Source organism: Mobula hypostoma, chromosome 2 (genome assembly GCF_963921235.1).
Source record: "Mobula hypostoma chromosome 2, sMobHyp1.1, whole genome shotgun sequence".
Lineage (NCBI taxonomy): Eukaryota > Metazoa > Chordata > Chondrichthyes > Myliobatiformes > Myliobatidae > Mobula > Mobula hypostoma.
In genome coordinates this window covers 45312224-45327819 of record NC_086098.1, presented here as the reverse complement: position 1 = coordinate 45327819, position 15596 = coordinate 45312224, and the positions used below count along the sequence as shown (strand labels likewise).

The 15596-nt window shown below is 39.3% G+C and overlaps 1 protein-coding gene across 1 annotated transcript in view; it reads right to left on the bottom strand.

Moving 5' to 3' along the window:
• Positions 1 to 1009: 1009 nt before the first annotated feature.
• LOC134339726 (cytosolic 5'-nucleotidase 1A-like) overlaps positions 1010 to 15596 on the bottom strand; it is a 28485-nt gene continuing 13898 nt past the window's right edge. Inside the window, exons 5-6 of the mRNA XM_063036454.1 lie at positions 7286 to 7470; positions 1010 to 4410 (exon numbers count right to left, since the gene is read on the bottom strand). Of these exons, the coding sequence (XP_062892524.1) occupies positions 4045 to 4410; positions 7286 to 7470 (551 nt within the window). The 3' untranslated portion in view covers positions 1010 to 4044. The remainder of the gene's footprint in view (positions 4411 to 7285; positions 7471 to 15596) is intronic.

Sequence of the window (15596 nt, the reverse complement as noted above, 5' to 3'; positions counted from 1 at the left end):
GTAAGTGTTTAGGGGAGACAGAGGTATTTAGGGAGGGAAACGCAGACATGGTCTTGGCAGGTTATAGGCAGAATAGTTCACATTGGGAACATGGAGAACACTTTACCAAAGAGGTGGTGAGCAAGGAAATCTCTCACCAAAAAACATGCTGCATCAAGTTACAATTTCAAGTTTTGAGATTATTGTAAACCCACCATTTCTACACGTTTTTGATCACAGGACTTCTGTCTCTTCAGCTGTACGTCTGAGATTGTTGTGTCTGTAAATGACTGTAGTTGCATTAATTCCTGTTGTAGATACAGCCACTTAATACCTGCATTTCTATTCCTCCATTTCCTTGTACAGATCATTAACAAATCATTCTGTGGTTTATTTCCATGCGAAGGGTAACTGATGCTATTCCCCTGGACAACAGAAAGCAGCAGTTCTAGGATCAACAGTGGTTGCATGCTTCTCCCAAGACTTACCCAAGCAAGCCACTGTCATTATGAATAGTCATACTTTATTGATCCCGAGGGAATCATTGTAGTTCTTTCTGGCTTTCCTATAACTGCTATGATTAAGTTCTTTTTTTGGTTTTTCTCCATCTGCAAAGTTTTTGCTCCACACAGTGAGAGTGAAGCAGACAATGAAGCACAATTCTTGTTAGGAACACATGCTTTATGGAAAAATGCTTATCAGAACTTCATTTGACTGATGCTATAACAAAAGACTGAATTTTCAAAATATGGTTTTGCTGCCAGATCTGATTTGTTCTTCCACCACAGCTCACAGGAAATGCTTCATATAATAATGGCATGCTGTTTGTAGCACAGTATCAGTGTAATGAGAAGGAGCACAAATGCATCTGTTGTTCTCTAAACAACAGGAGTATTCTCCTTCACTTTAAGGTCCTTAATTTGGGACCAGGTCTAAGTTGCTTAGTGAAGGCCTATCTATCACTGTATTTCCAGAGAGCAGATCCTGCTGTTAAGACTTCTGCAAGTTACAAACATTTCTGTTTCTCAAATTTTCAGCATTCAAAGTATTCCTTTAATCTCTTAAGAAATACATTTAAAGCAAAATAATTATCACGTAAATAATATTTGCAATAAGCTTTCTTATTGAAATTAAAGAAACAATATAGTATTGTTTTGTAAAAATGCACAAAGAAAATTGCAGGTAAGAAAACGTACAAAATGCAAAGGCACTACAATTCAACCACTGTAATCAAATAATAATCAATTTGAACTGAGGCAACCTTATTTCACTGTTGCAATTTTTAAAAAATTTGTAAGCATTAAGACCTTATCTTAATTACAATGTGTAAACAGGGACATCAGTGCCATCTGCTGCCCCATTCACTTCCTCTCACATGATTGCTTTGCACCAACAGTCCAGGACCAGGAGTGAAGGACAGTCAACAAGAAGAAAAATGGTGAGCCTGTTACATTACCTGAAGAGATTTCAGAGTTAGCTTGCCCTGACTAGGAATTGTTGGAATTTGTTTCCCCTATTTATACACAAGGCTAAGCAAAGCAGCCCAATCTTCACTGAAGGGGACAATTGATAACAGGGGCTTTTTATTGCTAATAAAATATAGTTTTTTAAAACAATTGTCTAACTTGTCCACAACTGCTGAAGCTCATCCAATAATTAGGTCCTTTGTAAGGAGCTCACTAAATGTTTACCTAATGCAACTTGTTTTAAAAACTAACTGCCTTTAGCATGGCAGATGCCAAATTAACAACACACAAACATAATAAAGACAATTAAATAGTTCAATACGGAGAACTGGAAAATGCTGAAAAACTTTCCTAGATTCACCATCCTTGGATACTTTTAAAACATTTTTATTCTGCTACTCATTCCATTCAAAATAGTGCCCTGCACTGCAGGCCCTTACATTCAAGGCTTTGCAAAAAATATTTCTGAATGTAAATGTTCTTATAAATAAAAACCTAAAATCTGATCTACTTTTGCAAAAACAAGTCAAAGCAGTAACTGTTTGCAAATAAATAGCATATTGTTATGACCAGAGAAATATAGTAAGGATCATATAATCATTTAGCTTTTACAAATACTGTAAATAGGCATAATTCCAATATATCAAAATGAAAAGAGTAGACAACATTAGTTGATATCAGTGACTAGAAACTTAATTGAATTATAACCTGTATTCTTGTATCATAAAACTACATTCCAGTGATTCTGTAACCTTGACATATATATATTAAAGAAATAAACACCATTATACTGGCGGAGGAGGTAGTATCAAACCTAATTTAAATACAGATGTTTAAAGAAACAAAAATAGGAATAAGAGGCTCTAGTCATATGTTTTGTTGAGGCATTTTCCTTTAAACAGAAATGGCCAAGGTGATCCAATGATTATTTCAGTGCAAAAGTGCATTTTCTGATGGGAAATAGACTAGTCAAACATGTGTTCATTCATAATATGCGTTGTCGTATGATGTGGGAGATCATGGTCTTCCAAGAGCATGACTGCTCTTGGCAAATTTTCTACAGAAGTGGTTTGCCATTGCCTTCTTCTGGGTACTGTCTTTATAAGATGGGTGACCCAAACCTCTATCAATACTCTTCATAGATTGTCTGCTTGGCGTCAATGGTTGCATAACCAGGAATTGTGATATACACCAGCTGCTCATACAACCATCCACTCACCATATGCTCCCATGGCTTCAGATGATCCTGATCAGGGGGCTAAACAGTTACTACACCTTGCCCAATGGTGACTTTCAGCCTAGTGGAGGGAAGGAGTGCCTTACAATATCCTTTAGTAGAAAAAGATCTTCATCCCGCCACCCAACTCAAAAATTACCAGTACTATAATACATTACATAACACAGTAAGAGAATATTAGGCAGAGAAAATTAAGTGTTTCTTGGTAACGCCCAATTTCACTTATTGTATATTCTCACATGAGTGGGTTCAGCTGGCAGCTTGGGGTGATGCATGCACTTAATTCTGATCAAGAGTGACCTCAGTCAAACTGGAAAAGACCAAAAAGAGACAGTCTTTACCAATGCAAGATGCAAACATTATGGTCTTTGCATTGGTGAATATTTGAAATTCCTAAAGCATTGACTGAACAGAAGAAGATAGTGCTCATCACACTTAGAAACCTTATCAGTGCTTCTTTCATCTTCCGATCAATTACCAACCAAAATTTTGACTCCATCTATCTTTGAATCCAAATTGCAGCTCGTAATCCTGATTCATTTTATTAAGAGTTTAGCCACAATTCTGTGGCCCAAACCTGCCTGAATCCCCAGCACTACTGTTATTGTGAAGCTTGAAACTGAATATTAACTCTTGAGTGAGGGAATAATAATATATTTCCCCCACCCCAGAATTATGAATAATAAACTGCTGTTGTGCAAGTTTAACAAAAAGGAAGCAGGGGCATTATTTGCAAAAAAAACGGAGCGTCCATTAGGATGGTCTTTCAGAGAGCTAGCACAAAATGATAATGATCTCATTTTGCTTTGAGGTTCTAATTTCAGGGGATTCCTTGGATAATTTTATATGCATCTGGAGGTAATTTAATTTCCAGTCCAAGCTAACAATTTCTATTACATAATATGCCAAGAGAAATGTCTGCCATTTTAATTATTGTTAACACCCAACAAACTGTATCATTCGGACATAATCTTTTATAGTACAGTATCTATTAAGCAATTTTAAAAGTAATGATACCCTCAATTAAAGTACTGCCGCTTTGAAGAGAAAATCAAGTCTAATGTGCCTCTTACATTACTAAAATTGTTATAAGGCTATTGTGGTCAGAATTAAAAATGGTATGAAAATATAAGCTGATTACTTCATCCTCTTTAGACCTCAAGCTTGAACGTATTAAGATAAATGCATTGTAATAAATTCTGGAAGAAACAAATAAGCAAATCCTATGTAGAAAAGGCCCCTCCATTAAATTCCAATTTTCTCATTCTGCTAACACATTTGATTTTAGTATATTTCAACTGTAGCTACAGAGTAAACAGTCTGACTTGGTTTTTTATCTGAATATGGTCTACCATTTGTCATTTAACTTTTATCAGCATTTTCAGTTATGGAAGTGCTCTTATTGTACTTTTGTCCAATGCCGTATGGCACATGTGCTGCAATGGTTCCCATCTCCTGTGCTCCTTTCACGTGGAACATTTGATCATCAAAGAAGATATGAGGGCGAATTTTTTCTAACATCGGTCCTTTTGGTGCCCCTGCTAGAAAGAGGGCTTCATCAACTTCTAGCCCCCAACTCCGAAGTGTCTTCAAAGCTCTTGCTCCAGAACTTGCAGCACTTCTTGCTGTGACAAGATAGGTCCTGATTGGGCAGTTACAGCGCAAGTCTTTAGCATGGAACTTCTTCTGCAGCTTTCCTAATACTTCCAAAAATCCCTTGAGAGGACCCTGTATGGAAAATAAATGAGCATATTATACTTTACAGGGCATCATTTCAAAGTCACAGTGCCTATCCTTCAATATGCAAGTTGCACAAATGCTTTGAATTTCTTACAGCCACACTCAGCCTGTCAAAATCCTGCTTATCAGGATATTGATTCAAGCAGTCTTGGGCAAGATTTTGGTAATTCTGCAATGGCCTCATTTCTTCATCATAATTCATGCAAATAATGATTTAAAGAATGAAACTAGCTCAAAAGTTTGCAATGTAAATTTCTTGCCATTTGCCTCCAGTCAGATAAGTACTACTTCACAAAGAAATTCAGGAATTGGATTCAATTTAAATGTTCCCCATTGGGGCAGTAGTTTTGATTTCACTGACTCCCCATTTTGAACTTGTAAGTGCCAACACTTCAGAGAGAGATAATACTGACAAAGGCTGTTGTATCTATGTACTTGATTCTATAATCTGTGGCTCGGATTGTTGCTGCAGCAGCTCCATTATGACTCGAGGACTGATCTGACTGCTCCATAGTATGCAGTGCCCACTAAAGTGTAGCTTAACTTGTCCCTACCCCATTTTCCCTCTCAAATTCCTTCCTCCTGTTTCCTACCTTCATCTGAATTTAATGCTTTCCTCCTCCCAGAATTAGTTTCCCTGACCTTCATGACAGATTGTGTGATTGTCATACAAAGAACTCTTTAATAACCTGCTTTCCAGTGCAATGGCAATTGTGAACTCAGGCAGCATCTTCTACCTGTGATTGCTCAAGTCAACATCTAACACTTTAATAGAAAAAAAATACACAATATTAATTTCACAGAACTGAATGATATGATTTCTTTTACTGATATCCATCTGTGTATTAGGGAAAATATGCTATTTCACTCAAATAGTTGGTACCTATATTTTAGATTTCTATCTCTATCTTTTTTAACCTAAAACTAATTTCTCACCCAATCACCAGCATTTGAGATAATTACTGGCACTATTGCAAGTTATTATTTAAAAGGACTCCTCTCTCTCCAATACAACCATATAGATTCAAATCAACAAAAATTTGAGTCAAAACCAAATGATATGTCTGCTTGCATTCCCAAGGCATAATTAAGAAAAAAAAAACTTGTTTTCATTTTGTATAGAATTGCATTCGTGCATTAGCAAGTATATTATGGCTTCATTTTGTCTTGCAAGCCAAACTCAATTAAGTATGTCTGGAGTGAGAATAACTACCTGATTTAAAATAAAATTAGTTAAGTGCAGTAACCTCTTTGTCAATTAACAAAACCCAGAATTAAGTTTCACTTCAATGATCATTATTGATTAGCATCTTTCCTATTCTGACTCCGTTTGGAATGTGAAAATAGATTTCTTTACAAGATTCTACAGAATAGGCAGAATAGGGATGGGGGGGGTTGGTAGAGGGTAACTTTTCATGTGATATGATGGTTGGAGGTCAATTTATAACCCAAGTAAAAAAAAAGGAACCCTTCATGTATCCTTTCCTTAAAAAAAAATAAAGAAATACTCAGCAAGCCATGCATTATCGGCACCCAACTGCCCACCAATGAGAACATCTACCATAAATGCTGCCTGGGCAGGGCAAAAAGCATTATCAGAGATGCATCTCACCCTAACCATGGACTTTTTACTCTCCTCCCATCCGGTAGGCGATACAGGAGCCTTCGCTCCCACACCAGCAGGAACAGGAAGAGTTTCTTCCCTGAGGCTGTGACCCTGCTGAACCTCTCATCACAGCGCTAAGCAGTATTGCATCCATATTGTACTGTCTCAGTACTTTTATATTTGTGTGCTGTAGCATTTTTTTTATTGGCAGTTATTTTGTAAACAACACTATTCTTTACATTTCTGGTCAGATGCTAAATGCATTTCATTGGCTTTGTATCTGTACTCGGCACAATGACAATAAAGTTGAATCTAATCTAATCTAATTATTCTGGGGAGCGAGGGAGGGAGAGAGAGGGAGAGAGAGAGAATGAGAATGAATGACCAGGCCATTGACTCTTTCCTCAGCCGCTTTTCCGCTTTTTAAATTTTCAATGTTTCTTTTCCTGCTGCTCTCTCACTATATCAAATCGAAATCGATTTTTCATGAATTCTGGAGTGTAACATCATGCACTGGAAAATGCACAGATGTTAAAGCACAGCTAGTAAAGAGAAGGAACTTAAACAGAAGTAGGTTTTGTTCTATTTTATTGACCAGCTATGCTTCATAAAAAATGTAGAAATTCCAATCTTGCTTTCTTCTCATTATTTATCTCAAAAGGTTATATTTTTATGTTAATTTCTTAAGTTGAATCAGCAATTTTTATACGAGGTTAGCATTCGTTTATAGTCAGGCATTTGATGAAACCATTGAATGCCTGCTAATTGTTGAAATACTTCCTAAGCTCAATAAAAAACTTTGTTTCCACCTCAACCCCATTTTACCCTGCTAATGAGATTCCTCTGACAGTTCTGATTCCCAAAAGCTACGTATCAACCTTTCTCCCCAAGACCGTTCTGAGTATGCACCAAGTACTCTGTATAACTGAAAGCTACTTGCACAGGACTTTTCAGGTTATAGTTGCAGAACCGGCATGGAGCAAATGAAAACCAAACAGCTCCTTTGTGAACAGACACACAAAAGTGTGCAGATACTGAAATCTTGAGCAACAAAAACAAAACTGCTGTTACTCAATAGGTGAAGTAGCAGCTGTGGAGGTAAAGGATGGTCAATGTTTCAGGTCAAGACCCTGCTTCAAGACTCCTCCCTCTGCCTTCACATCTTCTGTTTGACCCACTGAGATCTTACAATGCTTTTTTTTCAGCTCCTCTGTGAAACTGTTGCAAAGTGGAAAGTGATTTTTGCATCAGACTTACTTTTGCAAGAGGATTGTTTTCATATTTCTTCTCGTGTTCAAAAAAGGTATCTAATCCATGAAGCTTTACAATTTTCTCTGACTCATCAGAGAAGAGAACAGCATCACCATCAAATGCAACCCTCAGCTCTTTATCTGAAAGGTTTAGTTCCTTCGTCGTCTGAAACATGGTGGCAGCTGCAATTCCTGAAATCACATAAAAGGACAAACCAGGGTTTATCAAAGTTCACATTTATGCGAAAACATAAAAGCATACTTGAATCCAACATAAATTAAAACCAAAAAATGATTTAACCCTTGACTCTTACAAGCAGATCAATTCCAACAATTACTTTAGCCATGTAGATTAGATAGAACATTGCACAGTATCTGTTCTAGTGCTCATACTCCCCACCCTGCTTTTCCTTAATATTATATTTCTAGTAAAAACAGCCCAGCTCCTCACACTATGGATGATGGCAGAGGTAAGACAAAGGTTGGATGATATTAAAAGATGCAAACTCAAAAAAATTAGGAACATGTTTCTGTGAATCTACTTAATCAAACTAAAGCCCAATTTCAACTACACTGTTTCATGGCATGTTGTGAACATGAAATTTGTCAAATATTGGTGCTCCATAGAAAAGGAATAGAAATTGAAAAGCCGATGTGGTTAGGCTGTCTTCTCTTCAGTAACACATTAATGTGGTAAGACTGTCTTCACTTCAGTGACACATTATGTCATTTACTGTGAGTGTAAGGATTTGCTCTGTTAAAAGTATGTACTGAACATATATTGATATTCATTTGTACCCAGCCTTCACATATGTACTTCACTTTAGATACTAGCCCAGTAGAACCATTTTACTGACAAGATAAGGGGCAAAGGTGGGTAACTGGTACCTTAAAACCAGTCGCTTTGGCCAGGTGGGGCTCATAGGCTGTGGTTGCCAGCTCATCTAGGAGAAGGAAAACTCTTACCTCAAACCTTTGCTGCCTAGCGGCTGTACCAACTCATGGGGAAGGTCTTGGGAATAAACCCCAAGGAAATAACCTCAGGCAGTCCTACACTGAATTCAATACTGACTGGCAACCCCTGCGATGGAACTGGTGCCAAACTACATCAGTCTCCGCCATTCCTTTGGAGTCATCAGCTGCACGGAGAGGGGAAGCCTGCTACACAGCAACAGCTTGCCCTCCATATTGTACCGCCCTGCCTTGAATACTGGCTTACATATCACATAGAAAGCTGAGATACAACATCCACAGTCAACTGGTTAAGATAGCAAGTATCCAGTTAGGATGGTCCTACCGAATGTGTGCAACAGCTTCTGGTAGTCAAAAAGATTAGAAATCCAACAACAACAACACTAAAAATTCCTTTCCTGTGGTAAGTTATGTTCAATTATTGCTGCTAACAGTGAAGAGGTGAGCTCAGATGATGAGCCAAGATGATGTGTTGCAGAATCGTTTAGTTCTGGGCGCTGAAAGAAATCAGGGCCTGGGCAGAGAAGTTCCGATTCTCGTCCAACTGGCCCATGTACCACATTGAGACGGAGACGTAACGTAAAGATTTTTACTCCTCGTGTATGTGAAGGATATAAGAAATAAAGTCAATTCAATTAGAAGTATGAACATTATATTTTTAAGTGTCGTGTGCCTAGTTATTGGGAGTTGATGATCGAGATGTCATTCTTTTTTGTACGGAGGGGGGCGCATTGAAGTTTATCTGAATGACCTTCAAGTTCTTTGTTTCATAGCTATATGGAAAAATACAAATTTCAGAGTAGTCTATGATTACAGGCTTTGATAATAAATCAACCTTTGAACATTTGAATGACATTGATGTTGACACCAATGTGAATGTTCATCGAGCCCTGTGTGTTCAAGTACTAAATATTTTGTATACATAACTGCATTCCTTTGGTGAGTTTGCTTTCAAAGTAGTGAACCAAGTTACACTGACAGCATTTACCCAAAACGTGATAAAGTAAATGTACATTGGACAAAATTTACACATAACATTAGTGAAATGTAGCAATAGCAAAAAAAAAATTGTATCGGAAGGACAGACAGGTAGGCAGAGTGGATGGAGTGTCTGTTGGTAAAAAAATTAAATCAGATCATTAGAAAGTGACATAGGATTGGAAAATGTAGAATCGTTGTGGGTAGAACTAAGAAACTACAAGGGTAAAAAGTCCACGATGGAAGTTATATACACACCTCCAAACAACAGCAAAGATCTGATCTACAAATTACAATGGGAGAGAGAAAACGTATTTTAAAAGGGAAATATTACAATAGTCATGGGGAATTTCAATAGGCAGGCAGATTGGGAAAATCAATTTGGTTTTGGATCCCAAGAGTGGAAATTTGTAGAATGCCTACAAGATTTTTTTTTTCTTTTAGAGCAGCTGTCCCACCCCCCCCCCCCCACCACCATCCTCACCACATTCCACAGAGGTTGTATTGAGAGCATCCTGAGCAGCTGCATCACTGCCTGGTTCGGAAATTGCACCATCTCGGATCACAAGACCCTGCAGCAGATAGTGAGGTCAGCTGAGAAGATCATCGGGGTCTCTCTTCCCGCCATCTCAGACATTTACACCACACACTGCATCCGCAAAGCAAACATGAAGGACTCCACGCACCCCTCAAACAAACTCTTCTCCTTCCTATCATCTGGCAAAAGGCACCAAAGCATTCGGGCTCTCACTACCAGACTATGTAACAGTTTCTTCCCCCAAGCCATCAGACTCCTCAATTGCTAGAGAGGTAGCAATGAGAGACATTTTACACCATTATTCACTGAGGAAGACACTTGCAGTATGCCGGAAATTTGAGTGACAGTGGGCAGAAGTGTGTGAAGTTGATATTACTAGGGAGAAGGTGCATGGGAAACTGAAAGTTCTGAAGGTAGGTAAGTTACCTGGACCAGATGGTGTACATCCCAGGGTTCTGAAAGATGTGGCTGAAGAGATTGTGGAAGCATTAGTAATAATCTTTCAAGAATCAGCAGAATCTGGAAATATTCAGAAGGACTGGAAAATTGCAACTATCACTCCACTCTTCAAGAAGGGAGAGAAGGCAGAAGAAAGGAAAATATAGCCCAATTAGTCTAACCTCAGTGGTTGGGAAATTGTTGGAGTCAATTGTGAAGGATATAGATTCGAGATACTTAGAGGCACATGATAAAATAGGCTGAAGCTGGCATGGTTTTCTCAAGGGAAAAATCTTGCCTGCCATACTTGTTTAAATTTTTTGAAGAAATAACAGGCAGAATAGACAAAAACTGAGAATTGGTGGACATTGTGAATTTGGATTTTCGGAAGGCCTCTGATAGGGTGCCACACGAGGCTGCTTAACAAGAGCTGATGGTATTACAGGAAAGATACTAGCATGGCAAGAGCATTTGCAGATAGGCAGTGTGACTAAAGAGTGTGATTTAGGGGGCCTTTTCTGGCTGGCTGCCCGTAATGGTGATGTTCAACAGGGGTCTGTGTTGAGACTGCTACTTTTTACATTATATATCAGTGATTTGGATGGCGGAATTGATGGCTTTGTGGCCAAGTTTGCGGATGATACGTAGATAGGTGGAGGGGCAGGATGTGCTTATATTGAAGAGGGTTCAAAGGAGGTTCATGAAAATGATCCGGGTTTGAAAGACTTGTCATATGAGGAGTGTTTGATGGCTATGGGCTTGTACTCACTGGAATTCTAAAGAACGGGGGGGGGGGGGGGGATCTCATTGAAACCGGTCGAATGTTGAAAGGCTTCAATAGAGATGTGGAGCAGATGTTTTTTAAGGTAAGTAAGTCTAAAACCAGAGGGGACAACCTCAGAATAGAGGGACATCCATCTAGAATGGAGATGAGGAGTAATTTCTTGAGCCAGTGGTGAATCTGCGGAATTTGTTGCTACAGGCGGTTGTGGAGGCCAAGTCTCTTGGTATATTTAAGGGTGAGGTCCGATAGATTCTTGATTAGTCAGGGCATGAAGGGATAGGGGAGAAGGCAGAAGATGGGGGCTGAGAGGAAAATAGATCAGCCATGAAGAAATGTCAAAACAGACTATATGGGCCAAATAGCCTAATTCTTCTCCTATATCAGATGGTCTCTGATCACACAGGGAGGTTGCCAGAATATTTCATAGCATCACTTCTATATCTAACAGAAAAATGTCCTCATTTGTAATGTACACCTTTGTAATCAAATATGTTGTGCCACAGTACCAATTCAACATGCAGATGCAACACATTCAGAGTAAAACAACATGATCATTTCGGCTAAATATAATGGCTTCTTACTATTTACTATCACACTTAGAGATGATGTTTGCACTTAATGGCCTGCAGTTTTCTCAACATCTCACACTGGTCACATTAGTTGACTGACTGACTTATTGCAAAACAAGCATTTTCTCATGACCTTTGACAACTGTTCAGTTTTTTTCCCAGTTCTGCAGTGACTTCTAGAGAAGAATGATAAAAGGAAGTGGTGTTTTAATCACACTTCTCCTTCTAGCTTCGAAAGTATCAAACCAAGCTCGCCCTTTTCTATTGTTGGCCCAGCTGAAATTCTATACATCTTCACAGCAACATATTCACTTATTAAAAATGTTGCTCATTCTTACTTCGACAATCTTTTAAATTGGACATGGGGATTACAATGTATAACCAACTTTCACCTGATGATTACAATGTCAGCACTACACTGAACTATTTTAACAATTCAGTTATAACAATTATTTTAGCAGCAACATCAGGCCATCCTTCCCTTTCATTCACAGATTTTGTGGTTAATTTGTGATCAAGTTCATTTGAATTGCCTTTGCTCCAAAAACATTTGGTTAACAAAAGTCCATATACTTCCACATTCAAAATAACAAGTGATTTAACCACAATATCCATTTGTAGAAGACAGCTTAAAATTTCCTCCAGCTTTTCAAATGGAATTGTTTCTTAACTTTGGACCTGTAGGACTTGCTCTACAATCCCAAACAGCAGTAGTTGTCATTTCTCCTGAAAGTTTTCTTCAATCTTTTGAAAATTATGTTTAAATCACAACTTACCCTTTTAACTTCCAAACCCCATTGCTCATTGGAACTTAAGCCTTGATTCATAGTTTCATTAAGTTTTATTCTGGTAAATCTATGCTGAATTCCCACCACAGGCAAAATATCTTTCCCTCAGAGAAAGCAGCCATAAAATGTTTGTTGTGGAGAGTAACAGCACAACCTCTCCAGCTTCCACCATATTCTGGACCTCTAGATGCAAAGGTTCACATTCCATTTTTCTTTGATTGTTTCCTGTATTTGTCCATTACATTATAAAGATCTATATTTATAGACACAGTCATTCTCTTCAAACTAGTTCTAATTTTACGTTGCTGCTTTAGAGGTACTGTTTCATTCTTCTCTGATCCACATTTACACCCATTGAAATCAATCTATCACAATTTTGCTCATTTAATTAATCTGTTAATTACATCCTTGTTATTCAATGCTCTCTTGCATAAAAGTTTTGCCTTTCTTCAGGGGATCAGCAAACATCTGTATGTGACTTTCTGTCCAGTTTCTAAGCCATCAATGAATACACTGAATATTCACAGCCCCCATCATTTTTAGCAGCATTATAGTTCATGTCCCGACAATTAGAGTTGATGTTATCCTTAAGCTCTGTTTCCTGCTGCTTAACCGATTTATCGGCAAGGTGAATAACTCTGTAGTCCAGCTAATATAGCCTCACCAATGACTGTCCGTATGAGTCAATGAGGTCTATAATGCAGTTCACTATGTTTCAATGTACATGGGACAAATAAAGCTAATTTCTAATCCTGAAGCAACCATAAATGGTTAAAGAAACCCCACATTTATTAACTGCACCTTTTGACTGCAACAAGTATTGGCAGTCAAGAAAAATGGTTCTGGCCACAATAGAAAATGTTCAGTTCAGGTCCCCTCATTATTGAAAGGATGTAGAAGCGTTAGAGAGGGTACCGAGGAGATTTATCACAATACTACCTAGATTAGAGAGCATGTCTTGTGAGGGAAAGGTTGAGTAAACTATGGATTTTCTCTTTGGAGCGAAGGAGGATGAAAGGTGATTTGATCATTAGGTTAAAATATTGGCACAACACTATAGGCCAAACGGTCTGGACTGTGCTGTACTGTTCCTTTTTCTAATCATTATCATTATGTGCCATGTAGTATGACGGAGGCTATCATGGCTTTTGACTATGATTGTTCTTGGCAGATTTTTCTGCGGAAGTGTTTTGATACTGCCTTCTTCTGGCCATTGTCTTTACAAGACGTGACCCCAACCATTATCAACGCTCTTCAGAGATTGTCCGTCTGGCATCAGTGGACGCACAACCAGGATTTGTGATATGCACCAACTGCTCATATGACCAACCACCCCTTGCTCCCATAGCTTCACGAGACTCTGATCAGGGGACTAAGCAGGCGCTATACCTTACCCAAGGGCGACCCACAGGCTAGCGGAGTGAAGAAGCACTTTAAACCTCCTTTGATAGATGCATCTTCTCCGCCCCACACTCATTGTTCTAATATAAATGGAAAATAGGCTCCAACATTTGTAGTGAAGCTTCATAGTAAAAGATATGACTTGCGTGTGGAAGAAGCTAAGAAAGCTTTAACATGTGCATTCATCCATGCCTTGCGGACCAGCATGCACTGCTGTCTCAAAAATCTTACGCAACTAGTCAAGATCAATTAATGCATAAAAAGTCACATACTGTTAACTGCCTGAAGGACTCACAAACAGCTTAATCTTTTTTCCATTCACCTACCAACTGTCTTAGTGAAGGACTCAAACCAACATCCACATGTTCACGCTTAACTTACTTATTTGGCACACCTAACACTTATCACATTCACACACCCATACCTCACATCCTGTATTCTCTGAAAAACTGGACTTGCACTTCTCTTTATTTATACAGGACAGGATTACACACAGTCAGGGTTCCAGAAGCTTACTGGGATGAAGCAGGTGTGGCTGTATGGCCCAATACAAAGAGGAGACTGTGTTGACCATTTCTGGGATAGTCCTCACAGTGGTTATTGCCAAGATAGCACTGAAACAAAAGATTAGAGACTCCTCCCACCTAAATCATTCTACTCTCAGATCCTAGCTTCTGATTTATTGCAGCTGTAAGTGGCAAAAATTCCTTTTCACCTTCCCAGTAATTTTATCTCTGCCACTTTCCAGAGGATAAACAGTGTTACGTACCCCGTAACTGGGTTGCCAAACCAGCAGAAATGGATCACTCAGTTGGAGTCTGGAGTACTAGAACTAAGAAAGTTTTATTAAAGAAACAAGCAACACAGTAATCGAAAGGATAATAAATGCAACAGTTCAGCGATGATAAACACACGTGCACAGAATTAAGATAGCAGCATCAATCAAGCTCTATCGTTGTCTAGGGGTAAATGACCAAATTTCACAATGACTCAAAATTCAGTCCAGTTCAGTTCGCAGTAATCGTTGCCATGGCGATGGACAACGTGGGGGAAGAGAGAGATAGAACAGGAACAACTGATCATTCAGAACACTGCTTCACTCACAGACCGGCGAGATTGCTCACAAGCAACCTTTTGGGCGGGTCCTTGGTGATGTCACCTGAGGTCACCGACTGTGACCCCTCCTCCAGATGCGGTCGATCCTCTGCAGTGAACCCGGCACCCAGGCAAGGGCAGACACACACCGGGTTCCCGCTGATCGTACCTTTCCACCCTGGTCGTTGTCTGGTACTTCTCACCCACTCTTGAGAGGCGCACCGCTTCCAGGGTCTCGTTACCTCGGGTGGCGTGTGTCTCTGTCTTAGCGAACCTGTCCCTTTTTATCCCCCTGCTGGGGTATCGCCTGTCCATCACTTCAAACAGTTCAGGGTTCAAAGGGGGAACCCAGACAGCTCTCTCTCTCCCACGTCCCTTCATTACACATCTCCAGACGCTGCTCCATTGTTCCTTATTTCTCCTTCCCCTGAGGGCAGGTGGCAGACCAACGGCTGATGTCACTGATGCTAACCCAGGCCAGCAAACATCTTAATTTTATGTGTATTCTCGTAACAGCAGAAACAACAAAGATGCACCACTCACTCATCTTTGCAATCACTCATCATCATCATAGCTTGTCACACCACCAGACAGACAGCCACTCTAGTGTTGTTTGGTTAATGCTGAGCAGGTCAGTGTCAGCTAAATCAGGTGAGAGTGGGCAGTTGCACACTCACTGCCAGCAACTTAAATAGTGATGCAATATGTATCTGAAGAAGATAGCACAGAAATATGGCAAGGCATAGGGCCCAATA